The sequence below is a fragment of the Sebastes fasciatus genome, chromosome 12 (assembly GCF_043250625.1).
Source record: "Sebastes fasciatus isolate fSebFas1 chromosome 12, fSebFas1.pri, whole genome shotgun sequence".
Classification (NCBI taxonomy): domain Eukaryota; kingdom Metazoa; phylum Chordata; class Actinopteri; order Perciformes; family Sebastidae; genus Sebastes; species Sebastes fasciatus.
This window is the reverse complement of record NC_133806.1, coordinates 13,184,742-13,209,608: the sequence shown is the minus strand read 5'-3', so window position 1 is coordinate 13,209,608 and position 24,867 is coordinate 13,184,742. Positions and strand designations below refer to the sequence as shown.

Here is a 24,867-nt window from a genome sequence, read left to right as displayed (position 1 = left end):
AACAAAATCTGTAATCAACACCATCTTGGTACCTGTTACAGTCAATCCACCGCCAAATGTTATACAAGTAATGTTTTACTGTCTGTCTTTTATTATTATTATTATTATTATTATTATTATTATTATTATTATTATTATTGAATATTAACGTACACTGCTTGGAGTACACATTTTGTCAATACAGATTATGCAGGTAAATCTTTCTGATACATATCACTACTGTATCCACTAAACCTCATAATTCCAACTCACCCAGTACAACAGAGACAACGGACGGCTGAGACTTTTCATATCTCATAGTTTTGTTGTTAAAGGCCTGACAGCTGTAGTTCCCACTCTGACTCGTCTGAATGTTCATCAGTCTGAGCTCTGGTCCAGTATCAGACAGCAGGTCTCCATTCAGAAACCACTGAAACTGGGCAGAAGGTCTGGAGACAGCTGAGCACATCAGGCTGATGTTTGACCCTTCAACATAGTGCTCTTGTGACGGAGATATTATCAAATTAGTATTTTCTGGGCCATCTACAGTGTGCAGCATATGGGGAGTAAAAAACAAATAAAAAAATCACTAAAAAGTAAAGTTAGCAACTTGAAGAAAATGCAACAAGACATGCAGCTTTGCTCAGTGTGAAGCCTCATGATACCATCAGATTTGAAGCATACATGCATGTAGTGATGGATAAAGAGTATGCACATATAAGTTAATAACTCACAGTTGATGAGGAGGTCTATTGGATCGCTGGTGACGTTACTAAAATGATTGGACACATGACACCTGAATGGTCCCTGGTCGTAGCGGGTCACACTGACTATAGTGAGAGTGGAGCCTCCATCAGAGAGCTGAACTCTGTCACTTTCTGTAACCTCAGAGCTGCTGTTCAGCCAGAGGAAAGAGAGGAAGAGTCCAGAGGAGGAGCAGGACAGACTGACAGAGCTGTTGAACTCCAACAAGTCTGTTGTGTTTGAAGTTACCACAACATTGGCAACACGCTCTGTGGGTGAAACACAGAGTACTTTTAATATATGCAGTTACTGCAAATAATGTGCATTAACATATTGAATGTGTTTAACTGATCGTCCTCAATGTGTGTATTAGTTATATTTGCAAGCCACAACTTTTGCTGTGCTATTGGCCACTCCAGGAGTACGACCGCAAACATTTTTCATTCTGAGCCTCAGTTGTCTCTACAAGCAAAACTTGTAGCCGTATTTTGAGTGCAAACATATGTAAGCATTGTTTTATCTTTGTTCCACAAATGTTTAGCGGGACTTTTTCTTTATATTTAAGAAAGTTTTATCTTATACCATCACAGGTACATACCATCTTGTTATCTATATTTCTTTTGTGACGACCCCTCCCCACCACTAGGTGTGTGTTGGCTCGCTGGTCTCTTTTGTTTCTTGCAGGCTCTGGTTGAGGCGGGGACATGAGGACATGATGGGTTGATGAGCTACACCTGGGCCCGGTGTAGCGCTGACTATAAAACCCTGTTCGCCATTCAGAACGCGCTCTCTCTCCATGCACGCACATCATTCCATTCCTGTGGACATCGCGGCGCGGCTATTCCTCTTTTTCTATATGCTCTCACACACACGCATCCATGCACTCCTACACCACTGATTACTGATAATGATCTAAACATTTATTGATGAATTTAGTGTTTTGTAAATAAACTGATACTTTTTGCATTTACCTCGTCTCCACTCCCATTTTTGTTGCAACCTAAGAGCCGGGTTGTAACAAATGGGGGCTCGTCTATTTTGGTGGACCTAGTTTCTCAGGTAGTAAGAGGTCTGTTGGGCGGAGTTAGTGAGAAGGACCGTTTGTAGTGTGACGTCGACACACAGCTGTTGCCAATTTCAGGAGCGTTTTTTGTCAATGAGCGCTCAGCTAAATGTTTGGGAGTAGCGTTGACGAGGGTAAGTGCTGTTTGTGTTCATTTCAGTGAAGCCGCTGGTTGTTTCTTAGTGTCGCCAGGTTTGATGTGCTGGTGATGTTTGGCAGTGAGTTCAGCAGTCAGGTCCAGCTACTGTAAGTTACCGGTGTTTCTGTCCCTGTTAGGCTTCAGTGCGGACTCCCTTTGGAGTTCGTAGGGGGGTGTTAGTGTGGTGTGAACGCGGTTAGAGCTGCTGTCAGCTCGGGAGCACGGCCGAGGCTGCGGGGGGAGTCGCCGGTTGCCGGTTGCTTCGCCGGGCTTTGCGGTAGATAGTGCATAAATACCCACCGCAACTAGCACCTGAAGACTAGGGGGGAGTTTACCTAGTTCTCTGTCAGGCAGTTAGAGGGACGGTGACGTCACGGCTGTGCGGGCTGTGTGAGCTCAGCGTGCCAGGTATGTTTTTGTCGCGTCAGTAGAGGATTGTGCGTGTAGGTAAGTGAGTTATGGCGAGTGTAGAGGAGTTTCTGAGAGCGCCATCGGAGGAGCTGCTGGAGAGCTGCTCACGTGAACAGCTAATCCGTATTGCCGAACATTTTAATTTAGATGTTGGTGATAAGAGGATGAAGGAAAACATTAAAGGTATTGTTAAAGCAAATCTCAGTGATAGGGGTATTTTCAGAGGTAAAATGTATACTGTTGGTCCTGAGGTGGACGGTGTTGATGTGTCTGGCTGCAGAGATACAGGTCTGACTTTTGAGCAGAGGAGAGAGCTGTTGCTACTGCAGACAGAGATGGAGAAGCTGGCAGTGGAGAAACTGAGGAGAGAGGCAGAACTTAAAAGGCTGGAGATAGAGCACAGGTTGAGTTTACCTGCTGGAGGTGCTAGCCGTGCCTCTGACTTATCTGGTAGATCGACTTCGTCATTTGATGTTGCCAGTAATCTGCGGTTAGTTCCTCAGTTTAGTGAGCGAGACCCAGACACTTTTTTCTCACTGTTTGAGCGTGTAGCTGAGAGCAGAGAGTGGTCTGATGCTGATCGTACATTATTATTACAGTGTGTTTTAATAGGTAAGGCTCAGGAGGCCTACTCTGCTCTGACAGTGGCAGAAAGTAAAATCTATTTAACTGTTAAATCTGCTGTATTAAAGGCCTATGAGTTAGTCCCAGAGGCGTATCGCCAGAAGTTCAGGACCTGGGAGAAGTCTGGTAAACAGAGTCATGTGGAGTTTGCCAGAGATCTGGTCACTTTTTTCAGTCGTTGGTGCAATGCCGTAAAGGTAGACACTTATAATGCTTTATGTGATCTGGTTGTTTTAGAACAATTTAAAAATTCCATCCCCAGCCACATCGCTGTTTACATCGGTGAGCATAAGGTGAAGACTGCTGCTGAGGCCGCCACCCTGGCTGATGACTACGTGCTGACGCACAGAGGTGACCGCAACTTCAGGGTCCCAGACGGAGGTGGTATGTATCGTGCCTCGGGTAGACGAGAGGAGAAACCTCATCCACGCCTTGGTAGGTTGGAACACTGTACACGAGGTCAGATGCATTTTGACTCTTCAAGAGTATGTAACTTTTGCAGGGGTAGAGGGCACTGGAAAGCTGACTGTCCCAGAGCTAATGCTGGAAGAGGGTATAGCGGGGGTCGGTTGAACTCTGGTGCTTGTGCTGTATCTGTGGAACCTGTCCCTGTTGTCTCTCCCTTTCGACAGGTTAACATTGGGGAGCCATGCAGGTTGGAGGAACCTGACTTCTCTGCCTTTGTGTCTGACGGCTGTGTGTCACTGGTGGGAGGTAACAGTGTGCCGGTAAAAATCTTGAGAGATACCGCAGCATATGACTCGTACATTTTGAGCTCTGTTCTGCCATTTTGTGATGATTCTGACACTGGGGACTTTGTCCTGATGCGGGGTATGGGTTTGAACGTTGTGCCTGTTCCTTTGCATTCTGTTGAAATTAACTGTGGGTTGGTGCAGGGTAAGGTCGCCATGGGAGTCCGTCCTGCACTGCCGATCGAAGGTGTGGACATCATTCTTGGTAACGGCCTGGCTGGCAGCCGGGTGTGGGCCGAGCGTCCACCACCTCCTATAGTGTCATATTCACCCACTGTGACTGGTAACCCAGATGAGAACGCTCTGTGTTTCCCAGAAGTGTTTACCGCTTGCGCTGTGACACGGGCTATGAGCCGTGCACAGGGGGAACCTGAGCAGGGTGAAGAGGAGTTGAGTGAGGGGGATCTTGTTGTTGTTCCTGACTCATTGTTGTCTGTATCTCGCAGTGACCTAGTGGCGGAGCAGAGAGCTGATCCCTCCCTGAGTCAGCTGTTTGAGGCTGTTCTCTCCACTGAGGATGGAAACAGCGCCGCCAGTGGTTATCTGTTGCAAGGAGAGCTTTTGGTGAGAAAATGGCTGTCGCATGGGGAAGACTTTGTCGGTAAGCCAGTGTTTCAGATTGTGGTTCCTGTAAAGTTTCGTGACGAGGTCCTTCAAACATCACATAACCAGTCAGGACATCTGGGCGTCCGTAAGACGTATAATTACATTTTACGGTATTTTTTTTGGCCTCGTTTAAAGAGAGATGTGTCTCGTTATATTAAATCATGTCACACGTGCCAAATGACAGGTAAACCCAATCAGAGCATTAAACCTGCTCCACTGTGCCCCATCCCAGCGACTGCACAGCCATTTGAATATTTGATCATTGATTGTGTCGGTCCTTTACCTCGTTCCAAAGCAGGCTGTAACTACTTGCTTACTGTGATGTGTCAGAGCACGAGGTATCCAGCCGCATATCCACTGCGTTCTATCACCACGAAGTCGGTAGTGAAAGCACTGACACAATTTATCTCTATCTTCGGAATCCCGAAAGTGATAGAGTGATCAGGGTTCAAATTTCTCATCCAACCGTTTTGCACAAGTGTGGAAACAGTTGAAGGTCCAACATAACCAATCTTCCGCATATCACGCACAGAGTCAGGGAGCACTTGAGAGGTTCCACCAGACTCTGAAGTCTCTTTTGCGTAGTTATTGTGTTGAGCTGAATCAGGACTGGGAGGAAGGGCTGCCATGGCTTCTGTTGGCTGCTAGAGAAGTTGTGCAGGAAAGCACCGGTTTTAGCCCTAACGAACTTGTTTTTGGCCATACAGTGCGTGGGCCGCTCACGCTGCTGCATGACACTGTCACGCCATCAGAACCGCCTAGTAATCTGATAGAGTATGTAAATGGGTTCCGGCATCGTTTGTACTCCGCTGGGGAGATGGCTAAAGAGAAGTTGTCGTCTGCCCAGGAAAAAATGAAGCGTTTGTATGATCGGAAAACCGAGCAGCGCGGGTTTAGTCCTGGAGATCAGGTCCTTGCTTTGTTTCCAATAGTTAAGTCGCCATTTCAAGCTAAATTTACTGGCCCTTTTACTGTACTGCGGCAGGTGTCTGACCAAAATTATATCCTTTCCACGCCGAAGCGTAGGAAAGCAACTCAACTCTGCCATGTCAACATGTTGAAACTGTACTATGCTCGCGAGTCTAGACCTCTCTCAGCAGCGGCGGCTGTTGGGAGTCAGTTCCCTGCAGGGGAGGATGATGGGGTTACCGCACCAGATGAAAGCTTGTTGCGTGGGCGACTGAAGAACGCTGAAACGTTGCGTAATCTTGATTCTTTGTTTGTTCATTTGTCTGCGGAAAGAAGTGCTGAGTTGTCTGCTCTTATTCACAGCTATCCATGCTTGTTTGGTGATACACCAAGCCAAACTCATCTGGTCGAGCATGACATAGATGTAGGCGACGCGCAGCCCATCCGTCAGCGTTTTTACCGTGTGTCTGAAGAGAAGCGCAAGGTAATGGACACAGAAATTAAATACATGCTCGAAAATGGCATCGCAGAACCCTCGTCTTCGAGCTGGGCGTCACCTTGTTTGCTTGTTGAAAAGTCTGACAAAAGTCCTAGGTTTTGTACAGATTATCGAAAAGTAAATACAGTTACCAAACCTGATGCCTATCCACTGCCTCGGATCGAAGATTGTATTGATCAGGTTGGTTCTGCGAAATTTGTAAGTAAATTTGATCTACTGAAGGGTTACTGGCAGGTTCCACTGTCTCAGAGGGCAAAAGAAATCTCTGCCTTTATCACACCCAACGGTTTGGTCACTTATAATGTCATGAGTTTTGGACTGCGGAATGCACCCTCAACATTCCAGCGCCTCATGAACATGGTGGTGTCAGGGCTGGAAGGTTGTGCTGTGTATTTGGATGACGTTGTAATTTACAGCATTTTGATGTTTATGTGGGCTCTAGTGTTCCTCTGGTTGCGTACACAGATCATAATCCCATAACTTTTTTGCACTCAGTACATTGCCCAAATCGCAGGTTGATGCGATGGATGTTGTATTTGCAAGCTTATTGTTTGGACATTCGCCACATCAAAGGCTCTGATAATGTTGTGGCCGATGCCTTATCTAGAGCTCCTAGCTCTTAAAAATGTGTCTGACTGAATTGTTAACCCCTCTGGTCTGCTATGTACCTGTTCTGTCACCTTAAATGCTTCTTCAGGCGCCGGAGTTGCTGAGTGGGCGGGATGGGGATTGGTTGGCTGCTGGGGAATAAACTACAAATGGTCAGTAAGGATTTTGATATAGTTGTAAGTGTAAGTAAAGTGTTACAACTAAAGTTTAGATATTATATTACAAATGAAGAACATCAATCGTAGGTAAAGTAAATTGTTTTGTTGTTGATTTAGTGAATAGCGGTTGCGGTGTTCTTATTGGAACTCCTTTTTTGATGGGGGGGTGTGTGACGACCCCTCCCCACCACTAGGTGTGTGTTGGCTCGCTGGTCTCTTTTGTTTCTTGCAGGCTCTGGTTGAGGCGGGGACATGAGGACATGATGGGTTGATGAGCTACACCTGGGCCCGGTGTAGCGCTGACTATAAAACCCTCTTCGCCATTCAGAACGCGCTCTCTCTCCATGCACGCACATCATTCCATTCCTGTGGACATCGCGGCGCGGCTATTCCTCTTTTTCTATATGCTCTCACACACACGCATCCATGCACTCCTACACCACTGATTACTGATAATGATCTAAACATTTATTGATGAATTTAGTGTTTTGTAAATAAACTGATACTTTTTGCATTTACCTCGTCTCCACTCCCAATTTTGTTGCAACCTAAGAGCCGGGTTGTAACACTTTGCACAAAACCTTTTAAACTTACTCAGTACAGAGATGGCTGCAGGTTGAGAAGTTATATATCTCATAGTTTTGTTGTTGAAGGCCCGACAGCTGTAGTTCCCACTGTGACTCATCTGAAGGTTCATCAGTCTGAGCTCTGGTTCAGTATCAGACAGCAGGTCTCCATTCAGAAACCACTGAAACTGGGCAGAAGGTCTGGAGTCAGCTGAGCAGGACAGGCTGATGTCTGACCCTTCAACATAGTGCTCTTGTGACGGAGATATTGTCAAATTAATATTTTCTGGGCCATCTACAGTGTGCAGCATATGGGGAGTAAAAACAAATCAAAATAATCACCAAAAAGTAAAGTTAGCAACTTGAAGAAAATGCAACAAGACATGAAGCTTTGCTCAGTGTGGAGCCTCATGATACCATCAGATTTGAAACATACATGCATGTTGTGTTGGTTAAAGTATGCACATATAAGTTAATAACTCACAGTTGATGGTGAGGTTTACTGGATCACTGGTGCCATTGCTTACAGGATTAAACACATGACACATGAATGGTCCCTGGTCGCAGCGGGTCACACTGACTATAGTGAGAGTGGAGCCTCCATCAGAGAACTGAACTCTGTCACTTACTGTAACCTCAGAGCTGCTGTTCAGCCAGAGGAAAGAGAGGAAGGTTCCAGAGGAGGAGCAGGACAGACTGACAGAGCTGTTGAACTCCAACAAATCTGTTGTGTCTGAAGTTACCACAACATTGGCAACACGCTCTGTGGGTGAAACACAGTGGTTTTATATTGGCCACCTTTCCTGTCTAAGAAAGTGAACATTGTTCAGTAGAGTGGAGCAATGTGGAGAGTGGGAATGAATCCCATTTGAATGATGAGTAATAATGGTTAGACGTACAAGGTTTGTATGCGAGTTGGACATAGACATGTAGTCACGAGAATGTTTATTTTGTTTAACTATTATATCTTCTGCTATCCGTTGTCTAGTGCTTGGTGCGATATTTAACCAGTGTTGGCTGACCTTATGTGTTTAAACTTAAAAGTAATTGCTAGCCCAACAATAAGCCTGAATGGCAATTTCATTATTAATAACTCCAAAACTAATGTGAGAGGTGACAGGGGATATAGTCTTTGACCAGATTAGATTACTGTGAAGATATTGCAGTTACTGCAAATAATGTGCATTTACCTATTGAATGTGTTCAACTGATCGTCCTCAATGTGTGTATTAGTTATATTTGCAAGCCACAACTTTTGCTGTGCTATTGGCCACTCCAGGAGTACGACCGCAAACATTTTTCATTCTGAGCCTCAATTGTCTGTACAAGCAAAACGTATGTCAGTATTGGTTCTCTTTGTTCCACAAATGTTTAGCGGGACTTTTTCTTTGTATTTAAGAAAGTTTTATCTGATACCATCACAGGTGCATCCCATTTTTTAATCCATATTTCTTTGCACAAAACCTTTTAAACTTACTCAGTACAGAGATGGCTGCAGGCTGAGAAGTTATATATCTCATAGTTTTGTTGTTAAAGGCCCGACAGCTGTAGTTCCCACTCTGACTCATCTGAATGTTCATCAGTCTGAGCTCTGGTCCAGTATCAGACAGCAGGTCTCCATTCAGAAGCCACATAAACTGGGCAGAAGGTCTGGAGACAGCTGAGCACATCAGGCTGATGTCTGACCCTTCAACATAGTGCTCTTGTGACGGAGATATTATCAAATTAATATTTTCTGGGCCATCTACAGTGTGCAGCATATGGGGAGTAAAAAAAAAAAAAAAATTCATCAAAAATTAAAGTTAGCAGCTTAAAGAAAATGCAACAAGACATGCAGCTTCGCTCAGTGTGAAGCCTCATTATACCATCAAATTTGAAGCATACATGCATGTAGTGATGGATAAAGAGTATGCACATATAAGTTAATAACTCACAGTTGATGAGGAGGTCTATTGGATCGCTGGTGACGTTACTAAAATGATTGGACACATGACACCTGAATGGTCCCTGGTCGTAGCGGGTCAGACTGACTATAGTGAGAGTGGAGCCTCCATCAGAGAGCTGAACTCTGTCACTTTCTGTAACCTCAGAGCTGCTGTTCAGCCAGAGGAAAGAGAGGAAGAGTCCAGTGGAGGAGCAGGACAGACTGACAGAGCTGTTGAACTCCAACAAGTCTGTTGTGTTTGAAGTTACCACAACATTGGCAACACGCTCTGTGGGTGAAACACAGAGTACTTTAAATATATTGCAGTTACTGCAAATAATGTGCATTAACATATTGAATGTGTTTAACTGATCGTCCTCAATGTGTGTATTAGTTATATTTGCAAGCCACAACTTTTGCTGTGCTATTGGCCACTCCAGGAGTACGACCGCAAACATTTTTCATTCTGAGCCTCAGTTGTCTCTGTACAAGCAAAACTTGTAGCCGTATTTTGAGTGCAAACATATGTAAGTATTGTTTTATCTTTGTTCCACAAATGTTTAGCGGGACTTTTTCTTTATATTTAAGAAAGTTTTATCTGATACCATCACAGGTACATCCCATCTTGTTATCTATATTTCTTTGCACAAAATCTTTTAAACTTACTCAGTACAGAGATGGCTGCAGGTTGAGAAGTTATATATCTCATAGTTTTGTTGTTGAAGGCCCGACAGCTGTAGTTCCCACTCTGACTCATCTGAATGTTCATCAGTCTGAGCTCTGGTTCAGTATCAGAGAGCAGGTCTCCATCCAGAAACCACTGAAACTGGGCAGAAGGTCTGGAGACAGCTGAGCACATCAGGCTGATGTCTGACCCTTCAACATAGTGCTCTTGTGACGGAGATATTGTCAAATTAATATTTTCTGGGCCATCTACAGTGTGCAGCATATGGGGAGTAAAAACAAATCAAAATAATCACCAAAAAGTAAAGTTAGCAACTTGAAGAAAATGCAACAAGACATGCAGCTTTGCTCAGTGTGGAGCCTCATGATACCATCAGATTTGAAACATACATGCATGTAGTGATAGATAAAGAGTATGCACATATAAGTTAATAACTCACAGTTGATGGAGAGGTTTACTGGATCACTGGTGCCATTGCTTACAGGATTAAACACACGACACCTGAATGGTCCCTGGTCGTAGCGGGTCACACTGACTATAGTGAGAGTGGAGCCTCCATCAGAGAACTGAACTCTATCGCTGGCTGTAACCTCAGAGCTGCTGTTCAGCCAGAGGAAAGAGAGGAAGGTTCCAGAGGAGGAGCAGGACAGACTGACAGAGCTGTTGAACTCCAACAAATCTGTTGTGTCTGAAGTTACCACAACATTGGCAACACGCTCTGTGGGTGAAACACAGTGGTTTTATATTGGCCACCTTTCCTGTCTAAGAAAGTTAACATTGTTCAGTAGAGTGGAGCAATGTGGAGAGTGGGAATGTATCCGATATCAATGATGAGTAATAATGTCTAGACGTACAAGGTTTGTATGCGAGTTGGACATAGACATGTAGTCAAGAGAATATTTATTTTGTTTAACTATTATATCTTCTGCTATCCGTTGTCTAGTGCTTGGTGCGATATTTAACCAGTGTTGGCTGACCTTACATGTTTAAACTTGAAAGTAATTGTTAGCCCAACAATCAGCCTGAATGGCAATTTCATTATCAATAACTCCAAAACTAATGTGAGAGGTGACAGGTGATATAGTCTTTGACCAGATTAGATTACTGTGAAGATATTGTAGTCACTGCAAATAATGTGCATTTACCTATTGAATGTGTTTAACTGATCATCCTCAATGTGTGTATTAGTTATATTTGCAAGCCACAACTTTTGCTGTGCTACTGGCCACTCCAGGAGTACGACCGCAAACATTTTTCATTCTGAGCCTCAGTTGTCTCTACAAGCAAAACGTATGTCAGTATTGTTTCTCTTTGTTCCACAAATGTTTAGCGGGACTTTATCTTATAGTTTATCTTAAAGGGTTATCTTATACCATCACAGGTACATCCCATCTTGTTATCTATATTTCTTTGCACAAAACCTTTTAAACTTACTCAGTACAGAGATGGCTGCAGGCTGAGAAGTTATATATCTCAGAGTTTTGTTGTTAAAGGTCTGACAGCTGTAGTTCCCACTCTGACTGTTGTTAATCAGTCTGAGCTCTGATCCAGTATCAGACAGCAGGTCTCCATTCAGAAGCCACACAAACTGGGCAGGAGGGCTGGAGTCAGCTGAGCAGGACAGGCTGATGTTTGACCCTTCCACAAAGTATTCTTGTGACGGACATATTGTCAAATTATTTTTTTCTGGGCCATCTGATTGTAGGGCAAAACAAAAGCAAAAAGTTAGTATGCACATCTGCATTATCATATATCAAGTCACCAGAAAAAAGAAACTTCTGTATAATGAAATGTAACAGAACAAGCCTGTAAAACCCTTTCTAAATGAAACTGATTTAGTTGGCATCGTGCTGTAGTTTGCAGCGATGTACTGGATTCCATCAGGTTGAAAAATATGTTTCTAATTTTTGTACTACCCGTGGTGGAACAAAAAAAACTATAATTACTGCCTCACGGTTGTATGTTTCCACCAACATGTCAGGTTGCAGTTTACATCTATGTCTGTCAAAAATGTCAGTTCATCATTTTATACTGTTAGACATATGTGTGAAATTGTCATAATTAGCATTTTAGCTGTGAGGTCAGAGTGACATTTGACCACCAAATTCTAATCAGTTCATCCTTGACTCCAAGTGGACGTTAGTGCCAGATGTAATGAAATTCCCTCAAGGCGTTCCTGAGATACTGCATTCATGAGAATGGGACAGACTTCAGGTCACAGTGACATTGACCTTTGACCTCCAAAATATAATCAGTTCATCCTTGAGTCCAAGTGGACGTTTGTGCCAAATTTGAAGAAATTCCCTCTATGTAGGGCTGGGCGATATGGCCAAAATCTTCTATCATGATACAGGTCATTTCATATCTCAATAACGATATACAGTATATCACGATATAGCATGTTTTCTGGTAATTCAATAAATAAATAGTCTATGTGAAATAACCATAGGTTACATATACTGTAGTTTCACGTGAAATTAGAGAAAACAAATATTTCCATCGATACACTGACTATGTTTACATGCATGCACACAAATACAGAAAACTAAGTTTAAAACTAAGTTAACTGAGCCCTCCCTCCAGGTGTTCCTGAGATATCGCATTCACGAGAAGTGATGTACGGACAGACGGACGATTCGAAAACATATGTGTGGACGCATTGCAAAGCAAGGCCACTCATCACTGAGTTGTGACAATAATCTAAACTCTCTGTCTCTGTTTGCATTCAGATGTTTTCAGATAAAGAAGTGAGCATGTAGGTTAGTAACTTACAGCTGATGTTGAAGTTTATTGGTCCACGAGTGCCATTACTGACGGGATTGGACACATGACACCTGAATGGTCCCTGGTCGTAGCGGGTCACATTAACTATAGTGAGATTGGCGCCTCCATCAGTGAGCTGAACTCTGTCGCTGGCTGTAACCTCTGAGCTGCCGTTCAGCCAGAGGAAAGAGAGAGAGGATCCAGTGGAGGAGCAGGACAGATGGACAGAACTGCTGGACTCCACCAAATATGTGCTGTTGGCAGTTACCATTACATTGGAAACTTCCTCTGTGGGTGAAAAACAAAATTATTTTGTATTTGCTACCACATAACAAAGATAGAGTAGAAGGAAACACTGCAGTGGCTGAGAATTAATCTCATGTTGATCATGAGATGTTGAGTATTCATGGCTGCACATTGAAAGTTTACAGTAGCTCCTACCACTACAAAAAGCAACATTTCTCACTTATTATTTAATGACAATGATACAAAGATCAATAATTCAATGTGTTGTACATCAGAGAGACATTTTTTTTTTGATATTGTGTCAAACTGGCACTGATTTAACTCAGTGCTATTTTCAGGCTGTACTTTTTGGTGATGGTTCTGTAGAATCAATTTTCAATACAGTGTAGTCCAATTTAACACCACAATAAAGTATGACCTTAAAGGTTCAATCAGTGTCTCTCTGATACAGTGTCAACCGAAGATAAATATGTACAGACTATACATGTGTACCTAAAAAACTGCAAATTCAATCAAACCGTCATATGTTTGTTTTTGTTTTTTGACAAATTGTTGATATCCGCGATTACAGTCATGCTACTAAAAATAAGGATGTTGCTCATCGGCATCAGTGGTCAAGTCAAATTATTCAAATCTCCGTTATGATGCAGTTATTGTTAGATATGGAGGCTTATTATTATTATTATTATTATTATTAGTGAGAAACTATCCCAAAATTTAAGTAGTGAAGTCATCTGGGCATGAAAGTCAATTCTTGACCTTAACATTCAGCCACTAGATGTTGCATACTAGATGTTGCATTTACCTCACAACAAGTCGTTGCCAGCCACTTACTGTCAATCTCAGCATTTTTTTTGGCGTTTTTTTCTACACTAACTGACGACCAAGAGATACCACGTGATACCAACGTTGTTTTACTATTGGCTCACAAGCCTTGTTAGAAGTGGAAACCAAACGTCCGATATATTCCACAGAGATAAACAAAACATGAATTTTGGACCTGCCTACATTTTTAAAATGATAGGTACAGTACATACATGAAATTTGACCTCTGCATTTAACCCATCCTCAGGATGGGTGAGCTTAACGAGCCGGGGAGCAACTTGGGGTTCCGTTTTTTGCGCAAGGACAATTCAACATGTAGACAGTAGGAACTGGGGATCGTATATTCGTCTAAATAAAAACATTATCAATAAGACCTTTAAAGTTCACCTACAGTACTTGCTTTTTCCCAAGCTTTCAACCACATCTCAGATTTTTCAATACTTGTTTTGTCTTCATTTTATGTAGTCATTATCATATTATTATGTTATTATGTAACACAATTATTTTAACTGAAACAATATTTACTCTAATATATCACTCAGCCCTGAAAGAGATGCAACATGTGAAACATTTGCTCACCATAAACGTCCAGTCTTGTGTTCCCTTCCACCTGTACTCCTCCAGGTGGAATAATGTTAACGCTGTATTCTCCACTGTCATTAAGAGTCAGACTCCTGAGCTCCAGAGATCCAGTAGACAAGAAGAAGGTGATCCTGCCTTCATACTCTGGTGCAGTGTTGTTTTCACCACTATAAACGATTATATTTTTATCACCAAATATCCAGTTCACTGATCTAAATGGTGTTTCTGGTGGATCCAGTCTTGTGGTGAACATCACAGTCTCTCCCACAGCTCTATGCAGAGGACCGTCTGGCAACACACCAGCTCCTTTGGTTAAACCTGGAGGAGACAGTTACAGGTGTGTGAGGAACTCTAATAAGTTGAATACATTGAAAATGATGTGCTGATCATAAATCAAAAACAATGTTGATCTGAAAACTCCTAAAAACACAAAACTGCAGCAGACAAAACAATCACAGGAGACCTATTTCAGAAAGTGGGATTAGTGAAAACTCTGAAAGTTAAGGTGATCATCAAATTGCTAACCAGCTGAAGTAGTAAACACAGATAGGCCACAGTGTATAGTGAAAAGCCACAGATACACCGACCCCTTACAGTATGTGAGGACAATTGTGTCTTCCCACTGATAGAAAATTTCAATCACAACCATTTTTTTAATTTAGATTTATTTCCCTTTCTGTTGTGCTTAATAATTAACTCATCATCATTAACTTTATTTCAGACCTACAGTATAGGTCCATATCAGTATAAATAAAATACAATACAAGGACAACAACACAGAAATATAATCATTGCAGTTCACAGTGATTAAAACATATATATATAAGCATTTGTTCCAATGTTTCAAAAAACAAGAGAAGTACCTTGTGTCACTTTGCGTGGGCTCAGTTAAGTTTCATTTTTGGAATCAATTAATCGACACATAAATTTGTACATAAAATTCCTCAACACAGCATGAAAGGTGGGAACATTGCTAGTCATTAATATATGACTTGCACTTGTCCATCTTGGGAGCTTGAGCAAGATTTTGAATGCAACATTAAATCCCACCTGAAGCTTTTTCATTTTTGCTTTGCTGTAACTGCACCACACGTCGGCTGTAACTGAAGTTAATGAATATATTATTACTAGTAAGTACATTTGTTAACTGATATTTTTGAAGACTGGTGTATTTTCCTATAATATATGTAATATACGTATGTGTACAGTAGAGAGGCTGTATTTCTGGAGTAGATTTTCAGATGATTTTTCTTAATACTACTCAAAAAAGAACAGCATGTGTTTGATATGCGAAGGAATTACTTGGCTCCACTTGTCGAGTGTTGACTTAGTAAAATACTTCATTTGATGATGACAGTCGTAGTCAGACATTATTCAACAAACAAAAAAGTTCCATGATACAGAAAAGTCTGAGAGGAAAATCCAGTCATACACTACACTAAATGTATTGCATTTTGTTGTGAATGGCCATCAGTGCTGCATTGTAGTTTAGATATTTTTGTAAAATAGCCTATTTGCTACTGTAATTTTCAATGTCTAACAAGGTGCCAGCTAAAAGGGATACATCCATCCACACAATGTGGAGACTGGACTAATGTTCACTACCCATTTGCAGTTATCTCCCAAAGCTCTGTGACAATGTTAAGCATCAATAATCAATAGTTACATTTTCATGAATAAGTGAATACATACTTTTATCTCCGGTATTTATCTTTACTTTTATCTCTGGTATCATGTGGTAAGAGCTCACCTGAGATGACTCCCAGGATGATGAAGTGTATCACAGCTATTTCCATTTCTTCTGCAGTATCATCAAAAATGACAAGAGAAAAGAGGGATCACACTCCTTCACTTTGCTTTTGCTAAGTTTGGAATAATATATGCTGATTTCAATATATAAAGGTAATACAAGGAAGTACTGTGCAGTGGGGGTTTTACCCATCATCGTACCTCTGAAAGGTTCATTTGCCTGCACCGTTGTTGATCATTAACGATGTACGCAACAAGCAACATTTAAAGTTTAATCATTATTACAAAAATGGAAGTAGTTTTATTATGTCCAGTTAGCAACAACTATCACAGTTTGACATGTCTAAACATTCAGGGGTTTATTCATGGATTTGCTCTGTGTTTTTTATTGTCAAGGTGTGGTGAATACAGGGAAGAGGGATATGACCCAGATACAGATGAAGGTGAGATACCGTAGCAGGTGCAGTTCAATGATTTATTTTAATACAGTTGTCCTGAAACCCCCCTTCTTTTATTTATTCATTCACTCATGGAAGTGAGTCATTTTTCTTTTTCTAAGTACTGTATAAAACCCGACTTCCAGCACCTTCTTGTATTACTCCAAGGATGAAGTGCCCTTTAATAAATGGAATTCCAGCTTGTAGATGGGGCTTGTGGGGTTGAGGGATGATTGGGACAAGATTGCATGTTGTGCTCCTCTGTCATGGATGTGCTCTGTTAAATTGACATATGTTGTGCACTAGTGCTGGGACGATACACCTATCTCCCGATTCGATACTATCACGATACTTGGGGGCCGATTCGATATGTATTGCAATTCTACAAGTATTGAGATTCGATATTATGATTTATTGCAATTTTTGTTACCTTTTTTAACACTAGACCAGGGGAAAAAGTTGAATTATACACTTCTAGGGACTTTTCTTTTTATATCTAAATTAATACAGTAAAAATGTTTAATTTTCAGCATGTATGTAGTCAGAGATGTCCTGAAGTCAAATATATCAGTCATTGTCAGGCATTATTTATAAAAAAAAAAAAATTCAACCAAAAAATCAAAGAACAGTAATTTCCCTCAGAAATTAGTGTTATTTTCTTTTTAATTTATAAGTTACATGTAATGTTGTATACTTCTGATTAATATAATCAAATCAATCGTATGTCCATATATGTACTTTGTATGGCACTGTCAGTTGGTCGGTCCATCACTTGACTAAAATGACAACTGTTTGATTGATTGCTATGAAATTGAAAGTACAGACATTCATGGCACCCAGAGAATGAAACCCTGTGACTTTGGTGGTCCTCATGAGTTTTCCTCTAGCGCCACCCTGTGGTTGACATTTTTGTTTTGAAGTCAAATATCTCAACAACTGTTTGATGAACTGTCATGAAATTTGGCACAGACGATGAATCCTAAAGACTTTATTGACCCCCTGACTTTTCCTCTAGCAGCACCAGCAGATCAAACCTTTCACTTATTCTGTGAAATAGCTCAAGATCTAGGCCTACTTGATGAAATTAACCATTTTTTGTACAGATATTCATGGCTCTCAGACAATGTTTTCCTAATGACTTTGGTGACTTTTTCCTCTAGTACCATCATGAGGTTAAAATGTATGGATTTTAGTTGAATGTCTTGACAAGTCATTATTCAATAGATACAGACCTTCATGTTCCCCTCAGGGTAAATTGTAATACCTTTGCTGATCCCCTGACTTCTCATCAAGGGACATCATCAGGTCAACATTTCCATCTGTCCAATACCTTGGTTTATGATCAAATACCTGCTAAACTAACGACATTCCCATCAGCCTCAGCTGCTTTGTGTCTTTTCCTAATCATTAAATGTTAGCATGCATCTACAGACTTAAGAGAACATCTTTATTTGGTACAGATCCCCACAAAAATCACGCGATAATCTTTTTAATATCACCTTGTCCCGTTGGTACAGATTCTACATTCACATGCAGAATCTGTTTATAGAGATTATTCACCAGACTGCAAGAACAACCACAGTTCCACCACAGGAGGTCAGCATAGTGCAGCTTTTGGTATTAAAGTGCTCTGAAGATTCAATGGATTTATCTCATTGTTCAAGTATTTTGCAACTCAACATTTGGAGATTTTAAGTATTTACTTGGAGAAGAGTCTCTATAATTACAGCCACCATAGGACTATATTTATAAAGAATCTGATGATTAGCTTTCACTTGTCCACGAAGCTTAGTCAACAGTCAAGAAGAAACTCCAGAGGCACGACTTAATTTAACCATGATCATTTCTTTATTGTTTGTAGACAGTAAATGAGGAAAAGTCAAAAGTATCAATTCATGTGAACATTAAGAGGATTTATATACAGCTTTATTAAATTACTATCAACATTTTTAACCTAATTTCTGCAGTTGCCAGTATTTGACTGTTGCGTTTAAATAAATGTTGCTGTTAGAACCACATGACATAGAAAACATTAATATTTCGGGGTGCTATTTTTCCAAATTATTTTATGAAAAGTATTTTGATGTATCTTTTGTATAATGTCTTATCCCAACCCGCTATGTTTCCATTGCAGTGTTTACAATTGTTACACAATAGGAGAACAGGATAATAAAAGCATTAGATATACACTGAAATGTAGAAAGTACACAAAACACATAACAAATAGTAATTTCATTGCTTCAATTATCAAACACCAGAATTAAATGTAAACACATTCACCACTGTTTAGTAATAGCAGAACAAGAAATGTCTTTTTACTTAACTGTCTTGGTGCAAAAAAGCCAGCATAGCTATTTCCAATTAATAAAAGCATAATCATATATTAACATTACATTAAGTGTAAGAGAGCCCAAAGTTTTAAACCTTTCTCACTCAACTCTGCAGCCCTACAGGCTTTGCATTGTATTTGAACCCTTTCAAATGCTATGGTTAATCTGTACTGGATGAGTAAATGGCAAATATTTGCTCACATATTTGCCATGCAAATCAATAAGGCAATAACATGTCATGGCTGGGTCATCTTGTTGTGGTGTTCTTTGTCCTCCAAGTGTCCTGCTGGACCAAAAGTGAAAAAAGAGGGTAATGTCACTCATGTCAAGAGTTCTGTAATGTAATTTCATACATTTTTAAAATGATAGGTACTGTACATACATGAAATTTGACCTCTGCATTTAACCCATCCATATAGGAGGGCGGGCCTAAGGAGCCGGGGAGCAACTTGGGGTTCAATGTTTTGCGCAAGGACACTTCAAAAGGTAGACAGTAGGAACTGAGGATTGTATATTTATCTAAATAAAAATGTTATCAATAAGACCTTTAAAGTTCACCTACAGTACTTGCTTTTTCCCAAGCTTTCAACCACATCTCAGATTTTTCAATACATGTTTTGTCTTCATCTTATGTAGTCATTATTATGTTATTATGTAACACAATTATTTTAACTGAAACAATATTTACTCTAATATATCACTCAGCCCTGAAAGAGATGCAACATGTGAAACATTTGCTCACCATAAACATCCAGTCTTGTGTTCCCATCCTCCTGTTGTCCTGCATGTGGAAGAATGTTAACGCTGTATTCTCCACTGTCATTAAGAGTCAGACTCCTGAGCTCCAGAGATCCAGTAGACAAGAAGAAGGTGATCCTGCCTTCATACTCTGGTGCAGTGTTGTTTACACCACTATAAGTGATTATATTTTTACTACCAAATTTCCAGTTCACTGATACAAATGGTGTTTCTGGTGGAGTCAGTGTTGTGGTGAACATCACAGTCTCTCCCACAGCTTTATTCAGAGGACCGTCTGGCAACAGACCAGCTCCTTTGGTTAAACCTGGAGGAGACAGTTACAGGTGTGTGAGGAACTCTAATAAGTTAAATACATTGAAAAAATGGACCAATGGGACAATATCTATGATCACAATGCAAACGAAAAAACATAAATAATCTTTTCCATAATATATTAGTATGGATGTCTATCTATTGAAAACAAACAATGACATTAAGGTGGTTGTCAATCATTAGTATTTAAAGTAGATGACATTTCTAGACCACATTATGGAAATGAAGTCTAACAAAGTGATTCAGTTAACAAGAGACTATCTATCAGAATCACAATGCAAACGAAAAACGAAAATGATGTTTTCCATAACACGTTAGTAAGGATGTCTATCTGTTGAAAACAAACAATGAAGTTAAGTAATAATTGTTTTCTCTGGTGAGGTCAGTGTTGTAGTGAACATCACAGGCTCTCCCACAGCTCTATGCAGAGGACCGTCTGGCAACACACCAGCTCCTTTGGTTAAAGCTGGCAGGTTTGAGAAGGACTGTAATGAGGACATTGCAAAATGGCCCACTTTTTTTTATTTATGTGCTATCATAAATAAAAAAAAAATATTGATCTAAAAACTCCTAAAAACACTAAAGTGCAGCAGACAAAACAATCAACCAGAACCATATTTCAGAAAGTGGGATTAGTAAAAACTCTGAAAGTTAAGGTGATCATCAAATTGCTAAACAGCTGAAGTAATTAACACAGATAGGCCACAGTGTATAGTGAAAAGCCACAGATACACTGACCCCTTACAGTATGTGAGGACAATTGTGTCTTCCCAATGATAGAACATTTCAATCACAACAATTTTTTTTATTTAGATTTATTTCCCTTTCTGTTGTGCTTAATAATTAACTCATCATCATTAACTTTATTTCAGACCCATAGGTCCATATCAGTATAAATAGAATAGAATAGAATACAATACAATACAAGGACAACAACACAGAGATATAATCATTGCAGTTCACAGTGATTAAAACATATATATATATATAGACATTTGTTCCAATGTTTCCAAAAACAAGAGAAGTACCTTGTGTCACTTTGCGTGGGCTCAGATAAGTTTCATTTTTGGAATCAATTGATCGACATAAATTTGTACATAAAATTCCTCAACACAGCATGAAATGTGGGGACATTGCTAGTCATAAATATATGACTTGCACTTGTCCATCTTGGGAGCTTGAGCAAGATTTTGAATGCAACATTACATCCCACCTGAAGCTTTTTCATTTTTGCTTTGCTGTAACTGCACCACACGTCGGCTATAACTGATGTTAATGAATATATTATTACTAGTAAGTACATTTTTTAACTGATATTTTTGAAGACTGTGTATTTTCCTATAATAAATGTAATATACGTATGTGTACAGTAGAGGCTGTATTTCTGGAGTAGATTTTCAGATGATTTTTCTTAATACTACTCAGAAAGAACAGCATGTGTTTGCTATGCGAAGGAAGTACTGGGCTCCACTTGTTGAGTGTTGACTTAGGAAAATACCTCATTTGACAGTCGTAGTCGGACATTATTCAACAAACAAAAAAGTTCCATGATACAGAAAAGTCTGAGAGGAAAATCCAGTGTTACACTACACTAAATGTATTGCATTCTGTTGTGAATGGCCATCAGTGCTGCATTGTAGTTTAGATATTTTTGTCAAATGCTCAATTTGCTACTGTAATTTTCAATGTATTAACAAGGTGCCAGCTAAAAGGGATATTTCCATCCACACAATGTGGAGACTGGACTAATGTTCACTACCCATTTGCAGTTATCTCCCAAAGCTCTGTGACAATGTTAAGCATCAATAATCAATAGTTACATTTTCATAAATAAGTGAATACATACTTTTATCTCTGGTATCATGTGGTAAGAGCTCACCTGAGATGACTCCCAGGATGATGAAGTGTATCACAGCTATTTCCATTTCTTCTGCAGTATCATCAAAAATGACAAGAGAAAAGAGGGATCACACTCCTTCACTTTGCTTTTGCTAAGTTTGGAATAATGTATGCTGATTTCAATATATAAAGGTAGTACAAGGAAGTACTGTGCAGTGGGGGATTTTCCCATCATCATACCTCTGAAAGGTTCATTTGCCTGCACCGTTGTTGATCATTAACGATGTACGCAACAAGCAACATTGAAAGTTTAATCATTAATACAAAAATGGAAGTAGTTTCATTACGTCCAGTTAGCAACAACTATCACAGTTTGACATGCCTAAACATTCAGGGGTTTATTCATGGATTTGCTCTGTGTTTTTTATTGTCACGTGTTGTGAATACAGGGAAGAGGGATATGACCCAGATACAGATGAAGGTGAGATACCATAGCAGGTGCAGTTCAATGATTTATTTGAATACAGTTGTCCTGAAACCCCCCTTCTTTTATTTATTCATTCACTCATTCACTCATTTTTCTTTTTCTAAGTACTCTATAAAACTTCCAGCACCTTCTTGTATTACTCCAAGGATGAAGTACCCTTTAATAAATGGAATTCCAGCTTGTAGATGGGGCTTGTGGGGTTGAGGGATGATTGGGACAAGATTGCATGTTGTGCTCCTCTGTCATGGATGTGCTCTGTTAAATTGACATATGTTGTGCACTAGTGCTGGGACGATACACCCATCTCCCAATTCGATACTATCACGATACTTGGGTGCCGATTCGATATGTATTGCAATTCTACAAGTATTGAGATTCGATATTACGATTTATTGCAATTTTTGTTACCTTTTTTAACACTAGACCAGGGGAAAAAGTTGAATTATACACTTCTAGGGACTTTTCTTTTTGGGAAATATCTAAATTAATACAGTAAAAATGTTTGATTTTCAGCATGTATGTAGTCAGAGATGTCCTGAATTCAAATTTATCAATCATTGTCAGGAATTATTTATTAGTTTTGTCCTGCAATCCCCAAATCAAAGAATTTAATTTTTTATTTATTTATTTATTGATGCATACTGGTCCTTAACATCCTTTTCGTAATTCTTTTCTTCATTTATCTTTTAATTAGTTTGAAGACAGAAAAAATCATCTAATTCCAACTTTTCTGACAATATTTCATATCATATAATTTTGCTTGTAGAATGTAAAGTTGAATTCACAAACTAATAAGTTTGGTCTAAGTTAGAAATAACGGATAGATCCACACCAACTAACCTATTTTTGCTGAATGTATATTACAGTTTAATGAATATGTAGACTTTTATATCTCAGATGGAGCTAAAAGCTTTTGAATGTTTCTTGAGTAAAAGTTAGTCTAACTAATTATACCCTGTTTACTAAATCACCTTTTGCTTGCTTCACGTCTCTTAACCATCAGTATGTCACCACTAGAGGACGACGTCTTGCAGCTTTAGGGCATGACTTCAGCTTCAGTGGGTTTGTCTCATTATGCAGACACTTTGTAACTCAACACGTAGGTGATATCTAAATGAATACAGTAAAAATTTAGATTTTCAGTGCATATGTAGTCAGAGATGTCCTGAAGTCAAATAAACTGGGAAAAAAAGTTAGGAAACTTGTGTTTGGTCGATTATTTATATACCACAGCAGGGCAGCATAGCTTTTAGCATTAACATGCTCTGCAGATTCAATGGATTTATCCCATTGTTCAAGCATTTTGCAACTCAACATTTTGAGATATTAAGTATTTACTTGGACAAGAGTCTCTATAATTACAGCCACAATAGGACTATATTTATAAAGAGTCTGATGATTAGCTTTCACTTGTCCACGAAGCTTAGTCAACAGTCAAGAAGAAACTCCAGAGGCACAACTTAATTTAACCATGATCATTTCTTTATTGTTTGTAGACAGTAAATGAGGAAAAGTCAAAAGTATCAATTCATGTGAACATTAAGAGGATTTATATACAGCTTTATTAAATTACTATCAACTTTAAACCAAATTTCTACAGTTGCCAGTATTTGACCGTTGCATTTAGACAACTGTTTAACTGTTGCTGTAAGAACCACATGACATAGAAAACATTAATATTTCGTTGTGCAATTTTTCCAAATTATTTTATTAAAAGTATTTTGATGTATCTTTTGCATAATGTCTTATCCCAACCCGCTATGTTTCCATTGCATTGTTTACAATTGTTACACAATAGGCAAACAGGAGAATAAAGCATTAGATATACACTGTAGAAATGTAGAAAGTACACAAAACACATAACAAATAGTAATTTCATTGCTTCAGTTATCAAACACCAGAATTAAATTTAAACACATTCACCACTGTTTAGTAATAGCAGAACAAGAAATGTTTTTTACTTAACTGTCTTGGTGCAAAAAAGCCAGCATAGCTATTTTCAATTAATAAAAGCAGAATCATATATTAATATTACATTAAGTGTAAGAGAGCCCAAAGTTTAAAACCTTTCTCACTCAACTCTGCAGCCCTACAGGCTTTGCATTGTATTTGAACCCTTTCAATCTCATAAGGTTTTCATCAAAAAAGCTCTGATAAACCCACCTGCTAAATACTGGACTTGCATTTAACAGGAAATGCAACAGGAATGCTATGGTTAATCTGTACTGGATGAGTAAATGGCAAATGTTTCCTCACATGTTTGCCATGCAAATCAATAAGGCAATAACATGTCATGGCTGGGTCATCTTGTTTTGGTGTTCTTTGTCCTCCAAGTGGCCTGCTGGACAAAAAGTGAAAAATAGGGTAATGTCACTCATGGCAAAAGTTCTGGCTTTGATCAAATGTATGTTATAATTAGGGATGTCAAAGTTAACACATTAGTAACACATTGACACAAATTCGTTTTAACGCCACTAATTTATTTAACGCATTAATGCAATCAATCTTCCGGAGGTTGTACTAGAAAACCTAAGGAATCCATTGGTACCAACCATGTTATACTAGCTTGTCTAGAAGGAGGCTACATAACGCTCCAAGCTTGTGCTAAATTTTGGAGAGGAAAAACTACCATGGCTGTTTTCAAAGGGGTCCCTTGACCTCTGACCTCAAAATATGTGAATGAAAATGGGTTCTATGGGTACCCACGAGTCTCCCCTTTACAGACATGCCCACTTTATGATAATCACATGCAGTTTTGGGGCAAGTCATAGTCAAGTCAGCACACTGACAGCTGTTGTTGCCTGTTGGGCTTCAGTTTCCCATGTTATGATTTGAGCATATTTTTTTTGGCTAAATGCAGTACCTGTGAG

The 24,867-nt window shown here is 39.7% G+C and overlaps 1 protein-coding gene across 1 annotated transcript in view; it reads right to left on the bottom strand.

Moving 5' to 3' along the window:
• Positions 1–235: 235 nt before the first annotated feature.
• Positions 236–24,867, bottom strand: part of LOC141779836 (hemicentin-1-like) — a 76,749-nt gene continuing 52,117 nt past the window's right edge. The window contains exons 9-14 of the mRNA XM_074654868.1: positions 12,441–12,719; positions 8,537–8,803; positions 7,544–7,822; positions 7,088–7,354; positions 714–992; positions 236–522 (exon numbers count right to left, since the gene is read on the bottom strand). Of these exons, the coding sequence (XP_074510969.1) occupies positions 236–522; positions 714–992; positions 7,088–7,354; positions 7,544–7,822; positions 8,537–8,803; positions 12,441–12,719 (1,658 nt within the window). The remainder of the gene's footprint in view (positions 523–713; positions 993–7,087; positions 7,355–7,543; positions 7,823–8,536; positions 8,804–12,440; positions 12,720–24,867) is intronic.